At 34.5% G+C, this 26,879-nt stretch overlaps 1 protein-coding gene across 1 annotated transcript in view; it reads right to left on the bottom strand.

Annotated features, from left to right (window-relative positions):
* The window catches only part of LOC109051339, a 92,627-nt gene that overhangs the window by 11,980 nt on the left and 53,768 nt on the right, over window positions 1–26,879 (bottom strand). Inside the window, 21 exon segments of the mRNA XM_042723588.1 lie at window positions 4,394–4,431; window positions 6,586–6,625; window positions 6,756–6,833; window positions 7,324–7,467; window positions 8,638–8,734; window positions 8,988–9,114; window positions 11,336–11,421; window positions 11,504–11,697; window positions 12,757–12,897; window positions 14,201–14,290; window positions 15,023–15,091; window positions 16,560–16,710; window positions 17,096–17,259; window positions 17,869–17,984; window positions 19,023–19,192; window positions 21,119–21,260; window positions 21,462–21,689; window positions 22,064–22,283; window positions 23,375–23,449; window positions 25,491–25,566; window positions 25,724–25,767. Of these exon segments, the coding sequence (XP_042579522.1) occupies window positions 4,394–4,431; window positions 6,586–6,625; window positions 6,756–6,833; window positions 7,324–7,467; window positions 8,638–8,734; window positions 8,988–9,114; window positions 11,336–11,421; window positions 11,504–11,697; window positions 12,757–12,897; window positions 14,201–14,290; window positions 15,023–15,091; window positions 16,560–16,710; window positions 17,096–17,259; window positions 17,869–17,984; window positions 19,023–19,192; window positions 21,119–21,260; window positions 21,462–21,689; window positions 22,064–22,283; window positions 23,375–23,449; window positions 25,491–25,566; window positions 25,724–25,767 (2,490 nt within the window).

Here is a 26,879-nt window from a genome sequence, read left to right as displayed (position 1 = left end):
GTTAAACAGTTGAGTTTTACCGTTTTTGAATCCATTCAGCCGATCTCTGGGTCTGGCGGTAGCACTTTTAGCTTAGCTTAGCATAGCTCATTGAATCTGATTAGTGATACAATTGTTTGTCCAAGATTCTTTGATGAATAGATTGTTAAAAAATAAACTGACTCTGAAGTTTACTGTATAACATATAAACATTACATTATTAGTTGCTTGTAGGATTTATTTTTTAATCAGACAGTACTGCCCTGGGTATTAAATGTAATGCTTCTTGCCTCTATCTATGCGTTTATTTGTTCCTTCCCACATACACCAACGTACCAGTCAAAAAATTCACTGTTAAAGAACATTACCATGGACCCTGACAGCAACACCTGACTCACACAAACTCAAGGACAGCAGAATATCTGTCATCGCTTGACAGTGTCATCTTTAAAAAGCAGAATTAATTTAAAAATGCCTGGATATAATAACACAAAGCAAAGCACTCACACTTTATGTGCAGTCACTAGAAGAGTGCCTGCTAAACCTTAAACTGCTGCTGTTCTAATTCAGTTCTTTTGATTGGCAACACGGTCCCAAAACGAATCTTTAGTTAACTATCATAATTTGACCACTTTTTATACAATACTTGAGGGAGGACAGGAAACTATGGGAATAAAAGATGGCCCATGATCAAAAAACATTGCAATAAGATAACCACAATCTAAACCACAATCACAGGAGCACATGATACAAACTATTGAAAGGTACACAACCAACAGGGTTTCACAACACGCAATACAGCCACTAAAGTCAAATGAGTTGACTTGTATCTTTACAAAACCAACCTTATTCTCCTTTTCTTTGTTGTCAATCTACAAATAAAAATAAATCATACATTCTCCAATTACAGTCCAGTGTGCCATCAATTTAAAATACCAAGCTGCTAAAATCACATAACACCACTTGCTCACCAATGGATCCTTTGCAGTGAATGGATGCCGTTAGAACGAACCTCCAAACAGCTGATAAAAGGATAACTGATTCGTGACAACTGGAGGAAATGTTATTATTGATTCTTATAATGCCTCAATGATGGAAACACACAGCTTTTCACTTCACAAGACATTCATTAATAGACTGGTGTGGATTATTGTGCTGTTTTTATCAGCTGTTTGGACTCTCATTCTGACAGCACCCATTCACTGCAGAGCATCCATTGGTGAATAAGTCATGTAATGCTAAATTTCTCTAAATCTGTCAATAAGAAACAAACTCATCTACATCTTGGATGCTCTGAGGGGGAGTAGATTTTCAGCAAATATTGATTTCTGGATGAACAATTCCACAAACTGCACAAACAACAATGTGCATCAACTGTTTGGTTAATTCACCCCTACAGAACGATTTTAACGGTAATTTCTATTCAATGGACTTTCCAGATCTGTCATGGTGTAACTCTGCAGCTGTGTTTTAATTAGTCTGTATTATGTAATGATGCTGATGTTAACCCAGTTGCAATCATTAACATGACAGCTGGAGTCTAGAACACAAACTCCACAGGACACATCACACAGAGCACTCACTCACCTCCAATTAAAATATACCATTTGTATTGATCTAATCAATATCTTTTAACCTGCATTCAAGACTAACTCTATTTTTTATATGAATACAGAGAACCTACATATTTCACTCTTATTCAGATTCACTGCTCTTGGTTGGATACAAGAATCAATTAAGGCACAAATCCCAGCTGTAGAAGTGAAAGCTTTTGATTCTTTTAAAAGCTTAAGCGCTACATTAAATTATCTGGTCGCAATTAATGGGTCAATTAGGCTTTAATGTGTGTGACTGCAATCTAAAAACCCGTCTGCTCCATCAGATTTTACTAACTACCTAAAGTCTTAAAGAGACAGTTCACCCAAAATGAACACTGTATTTTCTTTAGTCTGTCACAATCTCTAAATACATTTCACAAAAACAAAACATGAACGTGTAAATGAAAACCAGACAGATGACTGTACTGTATATAAGCCGAGCTTTTGATTTTAGTCCATCTTTAAAAAGCACTGACGATATTCTCTTAACATACCTCTGATCCTTCTGAATCCGAAAGGCCAGACTAATGGAAAAGACGTAGATACACAAGTCAGACAAAAATAATAAAGTGCACAATTAAAACAATGACACACATAAAAAAATAATAATGATCAATAAATAAATGTAAAAAAATAATAGTAATAATAAATGCAGCTTCACTTACACTACTGATAAAAAAGGTTTGGGCTCAGTAAGATCTTATTTGTGTTTGGAAAAAAATTAAGTCTATTTTGAAAAGATGTATTAATTTGATCAAAAATGAGAGAATAAACAAGACTTAAATGGTAACAAAATAAAAAAATTCTATTTAATAGGCTGTTGTTTGGAACTTTATATTTAATAAAAAGTCCTGAAGAAAATCCAGATTCTGTAGTGCAACTATCTGCTCTGTTGAAAATCTCAGTGTTAAGAAGTCGCTGTACTGTCAGTGACTTGCTATTAGGTGTAAACTGTATGGTAATTGCTGCATCGTATCCGGTTGCTTTGTCACTTCATATCTCTGTCAGTGTGAACAGCCATTTATAATGTTTCATATGTTTGATAAACAGCTTCATAAAGAGGCACATCAGGTGAGACGTATGCCTGCTTCTCACCTTAGCATCTGATTCATCCGACTGGTAATGAAAAATAAAGAACAAGATGAGTAATAGTAAAAACAAAGAACAAAAAAGAAAGAAGGTGCTAGGGTGCTTGATAGTAGCAGAAGACTTTCACTGCCTTGTTGATTCACACAAAATCTTGCGAAACTCTCACATGCGCGCACACACACACACTCACACATCCATGATATCTCACACTCCTCTTTACTGCAGTGTTGTGTGTACAGACCTCATTGCCTTCATCATCAGTGATGGCCTGAGCAGAGGGAGACCAAAAGAATCCTTAGCTTTAAACACACACACTCATAAACAAGACTACATTCGTAAACACAAACACACATCTTTGTCTAACTGGAAGATGTTTAAATGATAGTTTAGAAGACCAAAATATTAAATGCGGCCAGAGCACCATAATAAAAAAGATGGACCATAATTTTCTAAATTTACATTTTCTCAATTTACTTATGATTGGCAGGTAATTAGCAGTTAATTTTGGACCCTATCCGTAAACACTCTCAACACACCTCCTCCTCATCGTCCTCAGGCTCCTCCTCATTCTCCAGCTGGGAGTGAAAATAGAGACATTATTTTTATACTAAGAGAACAACACTGCGGAGGGCTGAATCATTTGGGTGGCATAAGGTGGCACAAAAAGGGCACTGCAACCTAGTGAAAGGGTCTAAACACAACATCTACTAAGGCACACAAACCACACAGAGGGTTTAATAGGGATGATCCATCTCAAAAACACATCACTTCACCTACCCGCTCTTCCTCAACAGTATACTATACACAAAAAAATGCATATGGTTAGCTCAGCTATTATAAACATTCACCACACACACATATCTACAGAAAGATGCACACAGAAACACACTGATGTCAAAAAAAAAATAGAAATGGCATTTTCGTGTCTTGCAGCAGATGATTCACCAGTATTTCCAAAAAGATGTGGTACATTTGGACGAACTCATGACAGATAATAAACATTCAGTTCATTGCTCACCACAAGTATATCATGCACAAAATGCCAGCAGGCCCAGCGTCATCAAACCAAAAGTACACTTCAGTTTCTCCAGTTACACGAGCAAACAACTCAAAACTCTAAGCAGCACAAAAACTACACACAAATTCAGAGTAATTGGGTGCATCCTGAGGTAACGTGATGCTATTTTAGATTTTCGCTAAATGAGGTACACTACCGTTCAAATGTTAAAGTACTGTAAGATTGTTTTTAGTTTTATTTAGAAAGGAAGCATTAAATTGATAAAAAGGGACAGTAAAGAAATGCTGTTCTTTAATAAGAAGACATTAAAAAATGTAGTAAAGTCTGCTTTGGCCTCACAAAAATAAATTGTATTTTAAAATATATTAAAACAGAAAGAGTTCTTGTAAATTTTAATAATTTATTTTGTAATATTACCGTTTTTACTGTATTTTTGATCAAATAAATGCAGTCTTGGTCAGCATAAGAGACTTCTTGCAATAATGTAATAAAAATCTTCACAAACCCATATGTTTGAACGATAGTGTACCTTATAAGGGACCACATTTTTGTAGCACAAACATAGTTTCCTGGACATCTGAATGGCTTCTTCCAGTTATATGTCAGTTTACAATAGTACCACCACAGAACGTTTTTGTAAATTGCTGCAACTGTAGCCAAAAAAAAAGAAAAAACTTAAAAGCCTGTAATAGCTTCATGTTTCACTTACCTGTTTGGCTCCCATAGACTCAAACATCTTCTCCAACAGGCACGTGCACAGGTAGGGCTCAACCTGTGCAGAGCACATGCCCTTTTTGCCCTTACACTCCGAAGTGCCCTTTTTTTGTGGTGTTTTTTTTTTTTTAATCAATGCTATTGGTCACCCTTTACATCTGTCTGTCTGTTTTACAAATATTTAGCATATGAAAGTTATTAAAACGAGCTTGTGTAAATCTTATTCGATCCTCAAGCTGTCAGTAAGCTGATAACTCCGCCCCCTCTATATTCATTGAATCAACTGAAGTTCCACAGCAGCCGCACAGTAGACAACAGCTGAGCTGAACAAAGTTTTGCGAAGGGTAAATAAATATCTTGTTGTTTGAATAAGTACTACTAAACACTATGTCTATAAAGGCTCATATTTTATTTATTTGATGTCTGACTGACTCACTGACTGAGACATGTGGGACGTCGCCTGAGAGAGAGGGCTAGCATTTGCCATCTAGTCATAGCCAATACATAGCCAACACTTAAATAGCCTGTGCATACAGTAGCATTTCATCTTTAAAATGCGATTTTGGCCAAATGCATTTTACCATTTTTTACCATCGGAAAATCATAACAGGTGCGCCCCCGCGCTGTTTCGTACTGGAACTTACACAAAGCGACGAGTGATCCTCGTCACCTAGATAACATATATAAGAAATTTCTTCTTTGATTTATGATTGCTGATACACTTAATTTATTAACATTTAGGCTAATCATGTTATGGTATACTCTCCGCTCGTCCTCACGTGTATAAAATGTAGTAAAACATGGTTTTACTACAGTAATGTAGTAGTAACTAAAAAAAAATTACAGAAGATCACTGTGAAATCTTTATATTTTATCATGCAGAATGTAATTCATGATTCATTCCAAGGCTTCATTTATTTGATCCAAAATACAACAAAAACAGTAATATTGTGTTATATTTTTACAATTTTAAATAACTGTTTTCTATTTGAATATACTTTAAAATGTAATTTATTTTTGTGATCAAAGCTGAATTTTCAGCATCATTACTCCAGTTCAGTACTCTTCAGTGTCACGTGATCCTTCAGAAATGCTTTTCACTGCAACTGTACTTTTCACACTATTTTTATTTATTTTTTCATTGCTGGCTTATTTTAGGGAAAGTGTAGTGAATAAGAAACCTTCAAGAGACCAACATCCCTGGTCCACCACAGTATCAAATTTTTGCCAGATAGACGGATACATGTTGGATATGTTATAGTTATGGTATGGCTATAGTTTCTTATAATCTGGAATTGAGTTGTACATAATTACTTAAATTATATTTCAAAAAAGTTTGTCAAAAATACTTGACTCATTGCTCACCTTCCCCTCTTCTCAATGTCATTCATAATCATGTTAACCAAATAATACAAATTAGCTTATAAAAACCAAACAGAATTGCTAAAAAAGAGAATATATATAATTTTTTTCTTTGCAAAGTTCATAAAAAAAGTAGGGCTGTCAAATGATTAATTACGATTAATCACATCCAAAATAAAAGTTTTGTTTACATAATATATGTGTGTATACTGTGTATATTTATTATGTATATATAAATACACACACATGCATGTATATATTTAAGAAGAATATGTTATGTTTATATATTAAATATATTTATATATAATATAAAATATAAGAATATAAATATATAAATGTATATACATGTAAATATTTTCTAAATATATAATTTATGTGTGTATTTATATATACATAATAAATATACCCTGTACACATACATATATTATGTAAACAAAACTTTTATTTTGGATGTGATTAATTGTGATTAATCATTTGACAGCCCTAAAAAAAAAGTGCATGAAGTTCAATAAAAAAAGATTTTGGTTTCTGTTTGGTTTTATAAGCTAATTTGTATTATTTGGTTAACATGTTTATGTATGAGTCAAGTATTTTTTTTCTCTATAAATGCAATTTAAAAAAAAGAGGGAGTACACAAGAGCAATTTACAAACACAGGACCCTACAAATAATTATTGTTATTGAATTTGTCATGAAGATGTGACCATTTCTTCCTTTTATGCAGGCTTTCTAAATAATCTTGATATAAAAAAAGGGAGGGGGGTGCCCTTTTTCAGTTTCAGCACATGCCCCTCAAAAGGTCTGTGCACGGCCCTGTTCTCCAACATCACCCGCATCTGTTGAACGTTGTTCATCAACACACAGGGCTGCAGCAGAGGCAGGAAAGAAAGATATTCATGTAGAGAGACAGAACTTAGACCTACTCGGACTCTTAATGCATGTTAACAGACATGCAAGTTCAAACATTTGGTAGAAATATAGTGTTTGAGTGCTCACCGTCTTTTCTTTCTCACAGTACGAGGGGAAACTCTTGGTAAGAACAGCACAATACTGCAGGAGCACTTTGGTGATAGTCTGATTGGGAAAGAGGAAAGAAGAAAAGAAAGAACACGATTATACCGTTTAACACTATTAAACAGTATGCAGAGTAAACGAACTGCACCTTGTGCTGAACTGGTAGTCTGAAATCTGGAAAAGCAATACAAATTGACTTTGTTGAAGACGCATTAAGTTGCTGTTTAGTTCCCTGAAATAGACCTCAATATGCTGACTACTGATTAAAATGATTTCAGAAAACCCCATGATTACGATCATGTCAAATAACTGCATTTAGTATTTAGTCACTGTCTTTACTAAAACTAATGAAATGTAAATGCATCTTAGCTCCTACAAAACCGGTGTAGGCTTCAACAAAGATGTGTCTGCGTCAGACGTCTAAGTTAGATATGACTCACAGATGGTGATGGTCTAAAGACAAACACTCTCTGCTTCTCTATTTTCCAGTTTCTCTGGAAACATCTTTTGAATGTAGTATATAGTATGGTTTAGGTCTGTTGATCTTCACCTTGGCAAATCGTCGATTGTACTGAGCAACCACTGCAGGATCAGGACAGTCTAGTTTCTTAATGATTTCAAAGCTTTGGTTGAGCTGAGTGAAGATGTCCACGACCGAACAGGAGAACAGAGCATGCTCAGACGTCTGCTGGAACTGTGGAAATGACAGGAGAGATTTTTAGTCGTATATGTTTCTTTAGCTACGGGAACTGTTTGCCCTGGGTCTTTTGTTTGTTTGTTTTTATTGAATTTTTCTACTTAATGTCATACAAATGTCATGAGAATTATGCAATGAACAACAAAATTTTATGAATCCTAAATACACAAATATAAATCATATTTTTACACCTTTTTGCATGACGAAAATGACATGGAGATTAGAAATTGTGCTAAAAAATATTGTTCAAAGTGATATTAAACTTGATTTTTTTTAATGCTTTCTTCACAAATCACATTTCATAATTCATCTTAGATGCTCTTGCTTTAATTTTCAGGGGAACAAATCGGGGCAAAATGGTTTGTGTGGTGGAAACACAATACACATTAAAATTCAATCTTTGTTTATATTATCATAGTTTAAAACATGAAATGCTCATATATTTATGATGTATTTACATATTTTAGGACTGAAAGCCCAAAAGAGTTGTTTTTTTTAAAGGAAACTAATACTTTTATTCAGCAAAGATGCATTCAATTGATCAAAAGTAACAAAAAAACAAAAAAAAAACATTTAAAATGTTACAAAAGATTTCTGTTTTAAGTAAATGTGGTTCTTCTAAACTTAAAAAATGCAGAATGGTTTCCACAAAAATATTAAGCAAAAAAAAAATCTTGAGCACCAAATCAGCATATTCAGTTTTGCCATCACAAAAAAAAAAAACGTCTAATTTTGAAATTTATCAAAATACAAAACAGTTATTTTAAATCGTGATAACATTTCACAATATAAGTATTTACACCATATATTTGACCAAATAAATGGATCCTTGGAGTGCATCATACTTCTTTCAAAAAACTTTTTATATATTTTTAATACATTTTTACCAAACCCCATATTTTGAACAATATATTGTATTTTATACAATATATAAATACATAAATGATGAATGCATTGTAGAAAGCATTTCTCAAAACCATTTAAATTTGCCCTTACAATAACTAAAAGAAAATATCTATCAATTTAAAGAAAAATCAGGTAGTAGACAGCAAGCAGCAATTTTGTTTGACAAGGCTTGTTTTAAAGCCTGGTAGACCAAGAGCGAAGAAGCCATATATAAAAGAGAGGACCGCACAGAAAGGATATACAGCAGTTTCTGAACCATACCCCCTCTCTTTTATCCCTCTCAAGGGCTCCATGCATAAACTCCATCGACACTTCCTCGTTCTCAGCCAGCCACTGGAGAACAAATGGCAGAAACCACCTACAGATGGGAAATGAAAAAGAAATGTAGAGAAACAGGAGGAGGAATAAAGCAGGAGGTCAGCGAAGCAGCAAGTGGACAAGAAGATTTAAACAACAGAGGAAAGCATCATCTAGGGATCATAGTCGATTTGAGACTGTAGGTGATTACAGTGTGTGAGTGAGAACATTAAACGACTCAAAAGAAGAACAAACTGCAGGTTATTTGAAGAAAAGAGAGAGAAGTTTAGCTACAGATGCTCTGAAAGACTCACGATGGGTACTCTGGGACGGTGTCGGAGAAGGCGGGTAGGTCATGGACGTATTCGTTGTAGAGCCATTTGACTTTGAAATGCAGATTCATGTAGTCCGCACTTTTACACAACCTCAGCTTCACATGCTCTGGAGAAACAACAAGCGTGAGTCAACGGATTTAATTTTGTTTTACCTTGTCACGAATTTAACCCAGTAAACATTTACTCTCCTTCGGATTCAACATACAGTATGAATTCTTTAGTGAGCTATAAACCAAGAATGAACTGCTTTTTCTATCTGAAAGTACCTAGCTGTACTCACTCACTGAGGCTAGTGTTTAAAAATGCATTTTACACACATACACTACAATTCAGAAGTTTGAAGGCTGTATGATTTTTTAAAAATCTATAAATTAATACTTTTATTTAGCAAGGATGCATTGAATTGATCAAAAGTGACAGTAAAGGATTACACATTGTTACAAAAAAAGAATCTATTTCAAATAAATGCTTGTTCTTTTGAATTTTATATTCAGAATTACATTCCCAATGTAAAAATGTATAATTGTTTCCACAAAAAAATATTAACTGTTTTCAACACTGACAATAATAATAATTAAGCTGCTAAAAACCATAAAAAGTAAAAAAATAAAAAATAAATACAATAATAAAAATAACGAAATGGCTGCTAAAAATCCAGTTTTAACATAACAAATACATTTTTTTATTTTACAATTAATTTTGATAAATTAAATGCAGCCTTGGGGAGACTTTCTTCAAATGCATCAAAAAATCTTGCCAACCCGCAAACGTTTCTGAACAGTAGTGTTACATGTGCACACATAAACTCTCACAGAGACTTATCCGTACAGTGTGTCTTACCAGCATAAAAATCAAGTCTGCGAATACGGAATGTGGCAGGTGCTAAAATCAAGAAAACAAGGCAGGAGAGAATGGAGAGATGAAGAACACTTGAGGAAGAACTGAAAAAAAGTGCAGGTGTGCAATGAAAGGATGAAAAGGATGCTGGCATCAAAAGGAAAATATCGTTTTTTCAATGAGGAGTCTAACTCTAGTTTGCTCCTACTTGGAAGATCTAAAAGGAAACCGGGGGTTCTATTCTCTAACTCTGCTGTAGCAATGAGAGAGTGAGGACTCGAGACCAAAGAGAGTGCTTTGAACCTTTAAAGGGGATTTATCATTGAAAACAGGATTTGCTTTGCTCTTTTGAAATGAAATTTTAACAATGCAAAGCTCCCTCCCCAGCCCACACTGAAAATTATTAAATCTAAACTGCAAAAACAAGTCGATCATGTGCATAGTCACAAGAATGAGCACATTAACACAACACCAGCCATATTTATTATTCAACACTCAGTAATTTGCCCCTTAACTCTAACCTTAACTCTACTAAGATTCCTCTTGGTATCAAAGCTATAGAAGCTGTTAAGGATGAGGCAGTGCCTTATATGTTGGAATCACAACTCATTTCAATTGTAAATTCACATTACTTCTCAAAGGTACAGTTGTAAAAATGGCTTGATAAATTCAACTGGTGGTGGAACACGTTCATGTAAACTAAACTGTGTGCAAAAAAAATGTTAATTAACATAAAAAAGGCTACAAAAAAGTGTAGATTATGCCTCCTTTGAGGGAACACATTACTTAGCGTGCAACAGAGTGGTGTATTTATCTTGCATCTATAACAAGAAACGTATGCCCAAGTTCACACTCTCATGACTCCAAAAGGCCTCACAGCATTATGACCTTTACCATTTATCCCATGTTTGTAGACGATATGATTAAGAACTGAAGACAGAGACAGATGGGAAAGGAAAGATGGAATGATGTTAGGAGCAATCTCAAATAAATATGTAGTGAACACAGACATACTTCAAAGGGGTCATGAACTGCCTTTTTTTAGTATTTTGTACTGTTCTCTGAGGTCCACCTATAAATGTTATCAAGATTTTTGAGTCATTTAGAAGTAATAGGCTTTTTTATATTACTGTACAGCGTCCTGTTGTCATCAAACATTCTTTATCATTTGATTTCTGCGTAGACCTGTGTTTTCCTCTCGTTATTTAAACGCTAGTTACGCATGTAACACTATATGTTACACAAGCAATGTTACACACTATAACATCATATAGTCACGCATTCCACATTCTGCCGTTTTGGCAGACTGCCTTCAATATAAACTGTTTTAGACTAATAGGAAAGTTTTGAGTTCTAAAATTAACAGGATGTTTTTATGGTACAATGAACTCTTATATATCAAAAGATCAAGAGAATTTTGGTTTCTCAGTTCATTACCCCTTTGAGGGCACACATGCTTCCCATACATATACATGTATATTTCTTCATACCTTCCAGTGCATACTTCATGTCCTGAGCAAAGAGTGTCCACATGACCTCAGCACTGACATTCCCCACATTCAGCTCCTGAGGAAACCTGCACAGGACACACCAGGTCAAACATAACAGCTCGGTGTGTTTGCGTGCGATATTGTGTGTGTATCTGTGCGGTGACTGACTGATTTATGATCGAGCTGTAGGAGTTCCTGTCCTCCTCTATGATGGAAACTATTAAGGTGATGAGTTTGGGCCAGAAGTCCAAATTCTGTATGCTTGGTCCTGGTTCCTCTACAGCAGCATTCTCCTCCTCCTTATCATCCTTCTTGTCTTCCTCTTCTTCACCCTCTTCTCCCTCTTTCTTTTCTTGTGGTTTCTGTTGTATAAACAATTGCATGATACGACAGAACAAAAGACATTAGACTGACAGAATGAAAGAACAACAGACAGATGGACAGATAAAGATCGATAAACAGGTAGATAGAACAACAGAAAACATAACAGACAAAACAAGAGAAGGAACAACATTAAATGTCAGACGAAATGACAGAACATTAGACTGTCAGACAAAACAACAGATAAAATAACAAATTAACAACAAATAGATAGATACAGAAAAACATAGATATAGAAAGAAATAGATAGAATGACAGTTAAAAAACAACACACAGACAGACAGACAGACAGACAGAAATAGATAGATACAATCAGACAGACAGATAGATAGACAGACAGACAGAGATAGATAGATACAATCAGACAGACAGACAGACAGACAGACAGAGATAGATAGATAGATAGATAGATAGATAGATAGATAGATAGATAGATAGATAGATAGATAGATAGATAGATAGATAGATAGATAGATAGATAGATAGATAGATAGATAGACAGACAGACAGACAGATAGAATCAGACAGACAGACAGGCAGACAGACAGACAGACAGACAGACAGACAGACAGACAGACAGACAGACAGACAGACAGATAGATAGATAGATAGATAGATAGATAGATATAGATGTCTAGACAGACAGACAAACAGATAGATAGATAGACATCTAGACAGACAGACAGACAGATAGATAGATAGATAGATAGATAGATAGATAGATAGATAGATAGATAGATAGACAGGATAGATATATTTAAAAGTCTATGAAAGAAACTCAGAATTGTACTGATGATTCATGGGCCTGACCTTTATGAACAAATGTGGTCTCTATGGTAACAGATAAATTCTATAAAATATTACTCATTTCAGGCTGATGTCCCATGTTAAATGCTGGTATTACCCATGATAAATTCAACCTTTGATAATGACATCATCTGAACAGAGATATCCAAACTTACTGTCAAACACAAGCGTACTCATCCCATCTGTGTGTATGCAAACATGCACCTGTGCATGACGCCAATGTATTTACTCACAGGCTCCGCGGCCGGCTGGAACTGTCTGTTGTACAGCTCTTGGCAGTTGTTAAAGATGTACTCATATGTGGAGTTGAGGCATGCTTTCACACAGTCCCTGACCACATGGGCGGCACGCGGGGGAGACTGCAGCTCCAGAACCTGGACACAGGGGGCACCAGAGAAGATGAGAATACATCTATATAAAACACTGTAACACCCGCTAACAAATCAATAGTGACTAATCTCCATTATGAAAGCCCGCACAAAAGCCCCACAAAGAAATCAATCTTCATCTCAAACCTTCTATTATCCTCTTCTACTGTATGAACTCAGGCAGACAGAAATGACGGAGCATTTACTCAAGAATATATGAAACACAATTGAATCATTCATCTCTATAGGATCTGTCACTCAATATACAGTACAGACCAAAAGTTTGGAAACATTACTATTTTTAATGTTTTTGAAAGAAGTTTCTTCTGCTCATCAAGCCTGCATTTATTTGATCAAAAATACAGAAAAAAAAAACAGTAATATTGTGATATATTATTACAACTTAAAATAATAGTTTTCTATTTGAATATACTTAAAAAAAAAAAAATTATTTTATTCCTGTGATGCAAAGCTGAATTTTCAGCATCATTACTCCAGCCTTCAGTGTCACATGTAACATCCAGTCTATCACATGATCATTTAGAAATCATTCTAATATTCTGATTTATTATGAGGGTTGGAAACAGTTCTGCTGTCTAATATATTTGAGGAATAAAAGGTTAAAAAGAACTGCACTTATTCAAAATAAAATAAAAAATTCTAATAATATATATCCTAATAATATATTTTCTTTACTATCACTTTTTATCAATTTAACACATCCTTGCTGAATAAAAGTATTGATTTTATTTAAAAAAAAAGAAAGAAAAATTACTGACCCCCAAATTACTGACCAGTAGTGTATATTGTTATTACAAAATATTTATATTTTAAAAACATAGCTTCTTTTTTTTCTTTCTTTTTTTTTTTACTTTTTATTCACCAAAGTATCCTAAAAAAGTATCACATGTTCTGAAAAAATATTAAGCAGCAGAACTGTTTCCAACTTTGATAATGAATCATCATATTAGAATGATTTCTAAAGGATCATGTGATAATGATCCTAAAAATTCAGCTTTGCATCACAGAAATAAATGAAAATTTAAAGTATAATAAATTTAAAAACAATTATTTTAAATTGTAATAATATATCACAATATTAAATTTTTTTTCTGTATTTTTGATCAAATAAATGCAGGCTTGATGAGCAGAAGAAACTTCTTTCAAAAATGTTAAAAATAGTAATGTTTCCAAACTTTTGGTCTGTACTGTATGTAATACAAATAAGACCAACATCCCTGTATAAAACAACAAGAAGGGCACTACAGCATGCCGTTGCTTGATCTGATTTAGAGGTATGTTATCTTACCTTCAGTCTGAAGAATGTAATGCTGGTCAGCAAATCCACTGTGGATTTGAGATCTGCTAGACGTGGTTTACTGCTGGCTGGGAAATTATTCTGGAGATCAAAAAGACAGAATGAAGATCAAAGGAAGCTTGAGTGAGAAGCAAGATAAGACATTGGTAAAATAGATACTTGAGAAGTAACAAACAACGCTTCACTTATATATGCACATGCACTATGTTTACCGATCAAGTCTATAACTCTTTATAAAAATGTATACATGCCAGGCACTCTCAAAACCAGTGGAAATACATATATATACAGTATATATAGACCTGACTGTGATCAGCTGCATCACATACTACATACTACATTTACTCACATATCTTTATTTTTTATTATATCTGTATGTTGTTGTTTCTCTGCCACCAAAACAAATTCCTTGTATATGCAAATATACTTGGCAATAAAGCTCTTTCTGAATCTGGCAATTATAAAATAATAATGAAATGTTTTAAAGATTAATGACTTAATAATGACTAAAGATCTATCAGTATTAAAATAAATAATTAACCGCCTACAATTCTGCCCCCTAATAAAAACCTTGTCAAAAGTTTACCAACGAGACAACAGTTTCAGTGAAGAGCTTGAGAAATATAAGATGCAATATGACAACAAAAAAAAGAACAAAACGAAAGTAAATAACAACATGTGTAAGCAGCAAAATATTTTTTAATGTGTGTCATTTTCCAACTGAGCTGTAATTTGTTTTAAACCATACCAACCTAGACTGCATAAACTGTGTCTGTAGATTAGATTAGGGTAATGAACATGATGAACACTTACTCTGTATGTTGACAGGTCAATTCGGAGAGAGTTATGGAGCTGATCCAGAAGTCTAACAAAGCGATCTTTCTGCATTAACAGAGAGAAAAATGAGTCAGTGGTGAATAAAATTTAACAAACAAAAAAGGATTGACTGTTTCTTTCTGTGTTTTGAAAGGCAAAGCATGGTTTAGTTATGAAGTCAGAGCAGAAACTAGCTCTCTGACACCAGTCTCACTTTGAATGGGATCTAGACCTTGAGCCAAGGACACAGAATGTGGACACACATGAACAAAAAAAACTGTACAAACACACCACAGAAAGGCTTTTGGATAAATCCATTAAAACCTGAAAGGGATTCAAAGGTTCAGGGACACTGACAAGTTCTCAGTTATTCACCATTCTGTATCTTTTCCAAATCATTGCATGAGCCACACTCCTACAGAAGAAGGGTCCAGTACAAGAAAAGAAGGGGATGGGAGAGTTTGTATTTATGCTTTGATAGGATGAGCTGGCACGATAGCATCTTCGGCTGTGTCGTATGACAGCTTCAGTGCATTTGGGATCAAAGGTTTATGTGACTCTGATAATAACAGTCAGACTCACTATCACTCTGTGATCGAATGTGACATTATATCTTATGCAACAGGTATTTCCAGTCTTTGAATTTGGCTGAGCAACATTTCAAAAGCGTTGAAATTGAGTCCAGCAGCACTAGGACTTTTCAATGTGTGTATCACTCCACTTTTCTGTGTTTGCATGTTCAAGACAGATAATCAAATTACTGCGTGCATCAGCTGTGGGGATTTTTCTGATTATATTGTTACACGACGCACCAGTATCATTAATCTACTCTGCAGCTCAGACTACTGTTCTAAAGTTTAGGTTTCATCGAATTTTTAAATTCATTTTAAATGTTTTACATTAAATGATTAAAATAAAAAACTAATATTTTAGAAGAATATTACTATTTAAAAGAACTGTTTTAATACATTTAATAATTATTTAATATTAATCTATGACTATTGTGCATATTTCAATATATTATTATTAATATAATTAATTCCTGTGGTTTCAGCGCCTTTACTCCAGTTTTCAGGGTCACGTGATCCCTCAGAAATCATTCTAATATGCTGATTTAGTGCTCAAGACACATTTCTTATATTACCAATGCTGGTAACAGCTGTGACACCTAACATTTTTGTGAAAATGGTGATATTTTTCCAAGATGCTTTCATAAATAATAAGTTGAAAAGAATTAATTTGAACAATTATTTCAAATAGAAATCTTTTATATGTTTCTTTACTGTCACTTTATGCTTGCTTATTGAATAAAATAATTTCTTTCACATGTTTGCACATTTATACAAAAGCACAGCTTTATTCAAAATACTGTAGCTTTTCTGATAACAAGAGAAAAAAAAAGTAGAGCTACATCACTATTTTTTGTCATTGTTCTGAGCAGCTTTACTGTTGATGGACCCAGGGAATAATCAAACCCTAAACTGTCCTTCGGTCGGGGCTAGATTGGCTGTGTGTAATGCTAAGTTAGCATTACCCCAAAGTTGGAGGCAGTGAAGCGGTCACAGGCGGAGATGTTGGTGACTGAGGTGGGATGAGCGTAGAATGCGTTGATGTTTGCCAGGAGTGTGCTCATTACCGCAGGAATGCCAGGCAGCATGTATTTATAGGAAAGACATGCAAAGTGCCTACAGGTGGACAGACACAGACATCCAGTAAGAAACTGAGCAGGTTTTTAACATTCGAAAAAAGTGACATTTACTATTATTACTTAGCGTTGCGATGCTGTCTATGCAGGGTCAGAAAGCTCTCAGATTTCATCAAAAGTATCTTAATGTGTGTTCCGAAGATGAACAAAGGTCTTACGGGTTCGGAACGACATGAGGGTGAGTAATTACTACATTCCCACCATTTAAATACCTAATCAGGATTAATGTGTTTAATAGGATTAATAGGTCTTAAGACTGACTGATTATTGATGGGCACTGATGTGGTTACACAATGCTAACAGCAGATATTTCCTATTAACAGCAAAGGACTGTCAGAATACAGATGAAATCCTCCAGGGCTTACGTCATGGCCTGATAGATGGATTCTATTCCGTAGCGCATGGCAAATTCGTCTACAATATCCTGAGCAAGCTCATCAAAGTAGACCTTCCAGGCATCATCTCCTCGTGCCGTGGGCAACTTCACCACACCTTGTCCTTCAACGTCTGTCACAAAGTGAAAGAAATTCTACAAAAAAAAAAGAGGGAGAAAGAGGCTTGGTGATGTGCCTTGCTATAGAAATGATTGAGTCTTGTTTGCTTTCAAGCACACAGTTAACTTATTAGATATGATCAGATTTTAGTAAGATTTGTAATATCTTCACACCCTTATTCTCACCAAGGCTGCATTTATTCGATGCAAACTTCAGCTAAAATTGTACAAAATAATTCCAATTTAAAATAAGTGTTTTATTATATTTTTAAATGTCATTCATTCCTGTGACGCAAAGTTGAATTTTCAGCATCATTACTCCAGTCTTAAATGTCACCTGATCCTTCAGAAATCATTCTTATATACAGATTTGCTGCTCAGTATTTTGCATTATTTTCAGTGTTGTAAACAGTTGTGCTGCTTTGGAAACCATGATACATTCTTCGATGAATAGGTTAAAAACAACAGCATTTATTTCAAAAAGACAATATGATCATTATGGTCACTTCTGAATAATTTAATGCATCCACGCTGAATAAAAGTAAATTCTTTAAAAAAAAACGTAACCGCACATTATTTGCACAGTAGTGTACACAGGCATTTGTCATCTAAAAAGAATTCAAAGTGGTGTATGTAGGGGTTCACCTCGTGCAAACATGTGTACTGAACATGATAAGGGGCCACTTTCTCTTCCCCTTTAATTTCCACACTTATCTGCAGTCTGATGGCCCCTGATACTGCTGACTTGTCTGTGCGTTTTTCTGCAAAAGTTAGAGATAACACATGGCCATTACATATCTGATATGAAAGACAATTCTTCATTTATCACATCTCGTAATGGTGACCCTTGATCCATGTATAGTAGTAGATACTGTTACATTTCACTTTTTTTCAATAGAAAACAAACAGTATCTTCAAATGTAAAGACATCAAACTCAAGTTTTTAAAATGAATACTAATACTGAATATTTCCATCAGAAACAAACAATGTGTTGGTTTAGAAACCATATTTTCTGTAACATTATTATGCAATGAGAGAAGCAGCCGTGTGGCTGTAGGCCATCTGACTGACTGTAAAAGATCCAGCGCTAATGCTTGACATATTTAATTCATTATGCAAGTTTTCATGAATAGCTAAAGCAAAATCTGGCGCATTTCACAGTTACAGTGTTATCCTTGATCTAAATGCATGCAAATCATTCCATTATAAGATTTTTGGGGACCAGGCTTATTAAAACATTAAGAATTAAATAATATATAAATACTATTACAAATCACAGTTCATATTTTAGGCATAGATCATTTATGACCTGCACGGCAATTGCAACACTTAAACAGATAAATGGTTTAATTTCTTGTGTGGCATACAATGGAGCCATTCAGTTTGTATTCCTAAAACTCTTAAGAAAATTACCACTGTCTAGTCATAGGTTCCCTTGAGAATTTCTAATGGGTTTTTTAAATATCACTTTTAGATTTATGAGAAAAATAAGGTCTTCATTAGCCCTTCTAGAGCAACTTCAGCTTTCGTTTTTTTAACAACTTGCATTAAAGCACATGAAGGTTTAAAAATTCATGTAACACCGTGTAATTTATTTTCTAGAACAAAACACAAAACCTTTTCAAAATTCCAGAGGGGACCCACAGCAAATTAGACTTCAAGTTTGTCTACAAATTGACATCATGCCTTTAAATCAGCAGTTCTACAGTACTTTCAAAGCCCCAGAGAATAAAAAAAAATCATTTAAAAAAATTCAATAACACCTCACAATGAAACATGCATAGGCAGAGGAACTTACCAAGGTTGTACCAGACATCCATTTCTCCGCTGAGGGTTCGGACCTCAATGATGCTCTGACCCAAAAAGTCATCAGATTCCCTCTTCAGACGCTGCTTCACACGAGACTTAATATCGTCATCTTCATCCCACACACGCAGTTTAATGCGGTCAGATGAATTGTGACACTCACTAGGGAGGAAATGGTATATTTGTGAACAAATCACAGCTGCTTCATAAAAGAGAGCTGTGATTTAAAACAAAGTTAACAACTAATAAATATTAACACAAGTTGTTATATTTTTTGACAACTGAAAACTGTGTACAGTTATGTTAATGAACTTAACTGCATAGCTTGTAAGAACTGTTTACTGTGATTGTTATTAAAAACAAATTTATTCAATAAACTAAGTATTAGCTAATTTTCATTAAAACATTTTTTAAAGGGATAGTTCTCCCAAAAATGAAATTTGTGTCATCATTTACTCATCTACAGTTGCTCCAAAAATGTATGAATTTCTTTCTTCTATTGGAAACCAAACAACCAAAAGTTGTTTGTAGCCACTGACTTTAATAGTATTTCTTATTATTTGTATTATGGAAGTTAATGGCTACCAGCAACTGTTTGTGTACCAACATTCTTGAAACTATCCTTGAAAATATGCTATTGCTTTTATAAAACAACAGATTATTAAATAAAGATAAGGCACAACATTACCGTAGATAACAGAGAGTTCATGCAGTTTTGTCTTACAACATTGCTTAACCATGTTTATTTGAAAGATTATTGCTTCATATCTGTTGTATTAAGTCATATAAAATTATTTGTAAAATTTAATGCAATGCAGTACTTTCTTCCCGTATAACACTTTTTAAAAGTAGTGCATACTTTACAAACTAGTGTAAAATTCACCTTTAAAATCTTCCTCATATTTTTTTGTAAATCATTTGTTGTTGTCCTTAGGGGCTGTTTACGCAATGTTTCAGCCAAAAATTTGAAACTTTTTATGCGTTTTACCTTTTTTATTCGTTTACACGACAGCGGCGTTTTAGGGACTGAAAAGACATATTTTTGAAAACGGGTTTCAAAGTGCAAGTTAACAACACTGTGTCGATGTAAACAAAACCCAATACTGGACTCTTTGAAAACGGTGATGTCATGCACGTGCGTAGTACGGTAGGTAGACATGCGCAGTACGTGCTGATTTTAAAGGCAAGCGCGAACAAACATTCATAACAATGATACTGTTGTTGCTGCTCAAGAGTTTGCTAAAGCTTCTTCAGCAAAGTGTAGATTTACTTCACCAATATTACAACCAACAGCTGAGACGCAACATATACAACACACTGTATAATCGTCACTTCCCTACAGGTTCTGTTTACTAACAAGGTGACAGCGCCAACTACTGGCCTGGAATACGTAATACATCGTTTTTGCCCGTTTTCATTAATATGTGTAAACGCGAATCGTTTTGAAAATGTTGTCGTGTATACGTGGAACTTTTTAAAAACTTTTTAAAAACTTTTTTGACTACATCGTTTTCGTCTAAATGTAGCCTTAGTTCTGCAAGAAAGCTCCCCATGTAAGAATTTCATTGGACTTTAGTACACTGTAACCTGTACATATGACAATGAAAAACTTGGACTTGACTTTGACTTACAAGTCTGTAGCACTGAAAACTTGCCATTGAGGTCTCTTTAAAATCTTATATCAATACCTAATTATTTCTCCTAGCCTGCAATATGAAAACATGGAGAGCAAATAGACACTTAAGCTGAAGTCTCCTGCAATTTCATGTATCTCCTGTGGAGTCTGAAAAGTGATCTCAACCATCAAACAAACTGTGATTTTCCAAGATACCAAAGTCTGCAAACAAATGTCAGAAATCTCAATACCAACCAAATTACCTATTCAAGTTTAATTTACAGCTCTATACTCTTGTTTCTATTTTTAATTCTCCTTTGGAGAAATATCTGAAACAAGGGTGATAACATATAACAACACCTAAGCAATGATTTCCTGATTACATTGAAAAAGAAATGCGAATTAGAACACAACAGATAAAAGACAGGATTCCAAAAGAACAAAGCGAACAGAAAATATTGTATCAGACTCACAAGTTGAACGTCTCCTCCCACACAGGGTTAAGGTTACCATAGATGGTTTTGGTTCTCTTCTTAGTCTTGCCAACCTGAACGGTCACATACGGATCACTGGAACCAGTTCTGTCTTTAGCCTGCAGGCCCTGAGCACTCACCACTGGAAAACACACAGTCTCTTGTAAGATTAACCCATAGTCAGTAAAAAAAAAAAAATTAAAAATGGAAAAATGTATTCCAGTGCTGGCACACTGCATATCATTAAAAGCTCTATTAGAAATCTGCATTTATACAACCATTCCTTGAAAATGTAGATTACTGAAAGGTATCAGAGCAATAACAGCTGTCCCTGCTTCTGTACCCGTGATGGAGATTTTGGCAGACCACTTTGATGTTCCGTCAAGCACAGTCTGTTTGATAGCCTTCATCTGCTGAGCATGGTTCAGTTTAGTCACATTGAACACAAGCCTTATCATTTCAAAGATTTCAGGCCTGTTCCTCTCTCGGATCTTCATGCGGTCCTTCATGGCCGATATGATATGCTGGGTTCTGTCCTCTGCTCCTGTTTTGGAGCTCTTCTCAGCAGCTCCTAGCAATTATAGAGAAGTGTTTAATGACATAAAAATGAATTGCAAAATAAAATGTGCAATAAAAAAAGGGATCAAAAACATGACAAATAGTTTATACTGCATGAGCAGCCTTTTGCATTTTTGCTGCATAAATTGCATAGTGCATAATCTTAAATATTTCTTACTCATTTTTACATGTTTTCTCCTAACTGAGTTGGTTACTTTCATTAAAAAAAGCATTTCTCAATGGCACAGATGTAACATTCATAAGGGATACTGCTAAGAAATTAAATAAACAGCTTACTGTAATTGTTGTATGACCATTAAAGTAAGAATACATATATAGGTTTGTTTTGTTGTTGCTTGTTTTTTCTGTATTTGGTTGGTGACTCACTCTGTAAACAGTCTGCGTTGAAAAGCTCCTGGCATTTTTCGTGGCATTTGACTCCACACTCTGAGCAGCGCATGCCCTGCCGCGCAATGCCCCACAACAAACCCTCACACTCGTAGCAGTAGGTAGGCGTGGTGGCCGTCCACACTTCAAAGTTATGGGGTGTCGTGCAAGAAATGGGGTAAATCAGAGCCTGGAGGGTCTTCTTGTACACGTGATTCTTCTACAGAGAGAGAAAATGCACTGAAAATTGTTTCTGCCAGAAACGGGCCCTAGATGCAACCCTGAAGAAGACATTTCAAAACAAACCCCAGATTACATGTAGGACGTGTTGAAATGAAACATCATGAAGTAGTTAAAAATGGTTCAAACAGAAAATAGGAAGAAGCATCCAGAAGTACATAAAAAGGAAAGAGTACAAAGATACTCTATATAAATTCTGGTCCTGGTTCATGATGTAGGTGTAGTTATGCAAGTGGGCACACAGGTGTCAAACCCATGACCAAATGAGAGCCACATCACATCTACATAAAGTGTAGGTGGCATACATCTTTTTCAATTTAAAAAAAAAAAATTTTGCATTTTGAAGGATACCTTTACATTTTGATAAAAGACATTAACTAGAGTTATGTCAACCATTACTATATTATCATTACAACACGAAAAAAACAACAACACAATGCCATGCAATGAAATTAAAAGGAAAAAGATGCTGTCAAGCTTTAAAGCATAAAAAGCATAATTAAATGTAATAATGTTACACAATTTGGTTACTCATGATTGGTGTGCTACTGTATATTACTTTTGAAAGTCTGCTAAAAGACATAATTCTTTCTTTTTATATAATGAAGACATTTGACACAAATAAGATCATTATTTACTGAAAATTACATTCAAACTGTCACATGGTTACTGGTTGTAATAAATGTGACCACACGGCATTGATTATCAGTGATGTCAATCATGGCTTTTCAGTGAGTTTTCTTTCTTTTTTTTTCTTTCTAAAAATTAAAAAGTTCCATGAATGTCGTGCTCTGTTTTTTAAATGCATCTTGTGAACAGTTCATCCATGCATATCTTTCTTTAAATTTTTGTCTTCCCTCTGGTAACATGCTGGACTTTTCCAATCATTTACCATTTATCCAATCAACAACCAATGATAGAACCAAGTCATGCACTCCATTTAGACTTTTTTTGATAATCTGTTTCACTCAAATGTATTTCACAATGCTGTCGCTACTCTTGTTACAACATTAACAACTTAAAGTGAGTAGCAGAAAGACAACAGATGTTCATGTATTTTGCATCTCCTACCAGTTCTTCGTCCTTCAGAGAAGAGCGTGCAGCTAATGCGTGAGAGATCCCTGCTTTCCTGGACTGCACAAGAGACTGAGAGGGGAACAAAGGTTGATTATGAACATGTGCCTAATTATTAACAGTTAGTAATTGTAGCACTCATTATACTATTTTGTGCTCTCCCAGTGGGTTTAGCAAAAGCGGTCTTTAATGTTTCCTTAAACACCTGGTAAATGCTGTTCTATGCTTGCGTCCACTACATTCCCATTAATATACTAAGCACTGTTTTGCCATTAATGGCACAATGTCTAATTAAATAGCTTTTAGCATTTCATAGCTAACTTTGTAAATAATAAAGAATAGTACCAACAACACACACAAAAACCAGCCTAGATAGACCGTTGATAAATCATGCTGAACTCTCATAGCTAAAGGCAGACCAATACGCCAAAGATCGATTTTCCATGAGAACAGAGATAAGAGTATAATTTAGCCTCTCGTAGCTAATGACAGCGATTCAAAACACACAAATGGCCTGACTTTATCTTTTCTCGAGCCACCAATCGGTCAGCAAGTCAGTTGTGGTACAGGGTGAGTGAGGGGGCTGGTTAAGGTTCAGTCAATGAAAAAAAGGCCTGAAAGCTAACTACAAGGATCGATATTACATTGCTAGGAGAAAATGTCATTTCTACAAGAAAAAAAGAAGAAAAAAAACAAGTATTTTATCCCTTGTATATCATTTGGATGGCACATCTTAATAAATACTAACAAAAAATATTAAAATTTAGACACAAATTAATGAAGGATAAAACATATGATAATATTTATCACTTGTAAAAAATTCTTAAAAAGCTCTACTTATGGGTAACATTGTAAATGTTAAAGCAAGTGTTTAATCAGTAAACAACACTATTATGAAATATATTATTATTAGATAATGCACTATTTAATAATGTAACTCTGTAACTTCTATGCATGTTAATATTAATGCTAATATTAAATTCTAATGATAAAATGTTTTAATATATGTACACGTTGACAATAAATTAGGCAACATTAAACTGCATGGTCCAGGTTTGATTACACCGAAATATTTGACCACCAAATTCAGCGACTGACCATTCAGAAATGATTTGTGCAATAACCTTTGTTAATATTCCGCTTAAAACAACTTTTACAAAAAAGAAGCGTTTGCTGGCATGAAAATCTGTTGTGCAAGTCACAAGTTTCAGATCAAGCCTGTCTTTATTTTGCTTTTTTTGTCCCCTCAAATGTATCTGTGTGGGTTTCAGTTTTATTGTGTCACAACAAAAACTGATTGAAGAAAGTTGCCCATTTCTGACTCATGGGCACGTCAGTGAACCGGAGGGGAAGACGAGCACTTCAAATAGAGATCTGTTTCTCAATCATATGCACACTTGTCTGGTTTTTAATGCATTCTGTCACATAAGATGTCCCTCTTTAAGGGTGAAGAGAAGCCATTCAATTACGAGATTGCTGGAAAATTACACTAACACATTTACATGAACACCAAAATCCATTATAAACAAAAACAGACCACTTGTAATATCAAACCCTTCTGAGACAGGATGACATACGGTCATTCATTGGTGATAAAGTATTACTGCTCTGCAATCACACCAGAATCAAGCAGCAAATCAAAGATGATGGTATCACACACAGAAAATGAAACTGAGCAAAAATTATTTTTGACATATAAACTACATCTGTACAATCTAGATTATATTTTTTTGGCAAATAAATGACAGCACTTTTGCCTTCGGTGTGGACAGACAAATTGCTTGTCACTGGAATCTTCTTACATAATGTCTTTTTAGGACACCGTGTTATAGCTTAAATAACCATTTAGACCTAAAATAGAAAGAAAGATAGAAAGATTTACTTACCATGGCCTAGTAATGAAGGAAAGCATTAAGAAAAAAATATGACAAAAGATCAGATCGGATTTTAGCTAAAATTTCAGTTATTTGATAAGATTTAGATTACAACTGAAAAGTACAATTACTAATATTTTGATATAATTAGTAGACAAGGAAATATTACCAAAAATTTGAAAATGTTGCATTTCAACATGGAACAATATGAAAAAAAATAAAAATTAATAATCACTCACCACATCGCTAACCAAGGGGATAGGCTTCTTCTTCCTAAGGTCAGGCATGCTATCAATGCCAAATATTCCTCCTCCCCTAAAGATAATTATATGGATATTCCAGAAATGGAAAATTAATGTTTGGTTAAAAAACAACAACAACAACAACAACAACAACAACAACAACAACAAAAAACCCGCTAAACAACAACACCATTCAAAAATGGTGAAAGTGAATGAGTAAGAGATCATACCCAGGTTTGGCCCATGGATGTTTGTTATGGTCTCCATTGATATTCTGTTGAGAGGTTGATCAAATTATGATGCATTAAAACAAATATTAAATGTTAAAACTTCATATACACAACAAAAACAGCACTTAATGGAAAATAAGGAGAAAGAGGAATAGAGAAACCCTGCCATTTGGTTGATTGAATTTCACCACTATATTCATTAATATACAAGCAGAATGTTCCAGTCACGAGAACAATTCTAGTCAAGACAAGATTAGACATGCAAAGGCTCAGAACTCTCTTATGTGACTTCCTGTCAGAAAATCACAATTTAATTTACTTTCAAGATGCACAATAGTAACCTAAATCTAACAAGAGAAAAGTATTTTTGCTTCTGATGTGAATGCAGAAAGATAAAGGCTTATCTTTCAAAAAAGCAAGTATATCAAGCTTTGTAAAAAAAAAAAAAATAATAATAATAAAAACTAGAATAAACAAGTTTTTATATTTAGAATATTTTTATTTACTATATAATTAGGACAAATTATTAAAGTAGCATTTATGCCACCTCTGTGCTGTGTCAAAAAACTGACCATTTTATCTCTCAACTCATCAATTTAGCAACAGGCTGTGCACTAAATGAAGCATTTCTTACTCTAAAAGAGATTAATTGTTAATGTAATTGCAACAAAATCCATAAATTCCCAATGCAAAATCATTTGTAATGTCAAACCCCTCAAAACAAAAAGGCTGAGGGAAAAATCATTGCTACAAAACTCTGACTCAGCAACTCCAGGCCTTAAAATGAATCTGCCATCACAGTTTCTATATTATACGGTATAACCGGGAGGGATACTTTAATGAGCCACAATCAATAACACAGACTGAAAATGTGTGTAATGTTTACAATGCAGCATAGACTACAAGCCATGAGAACAAGGCATGATTTAAAAAATGAAATAAAACAGACACAAGTAACTCAACACAATGCAGGCAACCCAAATCAAGGGAGCCTGTTAGCACCATGCACACTAAAGACCTTCAAACAGAATTATTTATCTCGAGCAGTGCAAACATAAAACACCAAGGCACTTTTTAAACCATGTGAAAAATATATAACCTGATCTTCATCCTGGCTTCCATCTGAAAATAACAATAAATAGCACAACACGCTATC

The sequence above is a fragment of the Cyprinus carpio genome, chromosome B5 (genome assembly GCF_018340385.1).
Source record: "Cyprinus carpio isolate SPL01 chromosome B5, ASM1834038v1, whole genome shotgun sequence".
Classification (NCBI taxonomy): domain Eukaryota; kingdom Metazoa; phylum Chordata; class Actinopteri; order Cypriniformes; family Cyprinidae; genus Cyprinus; species Cyprinus carpio.
This window is presented reverse-complemented; position numbering and strand designations above follow the sequence as displayed.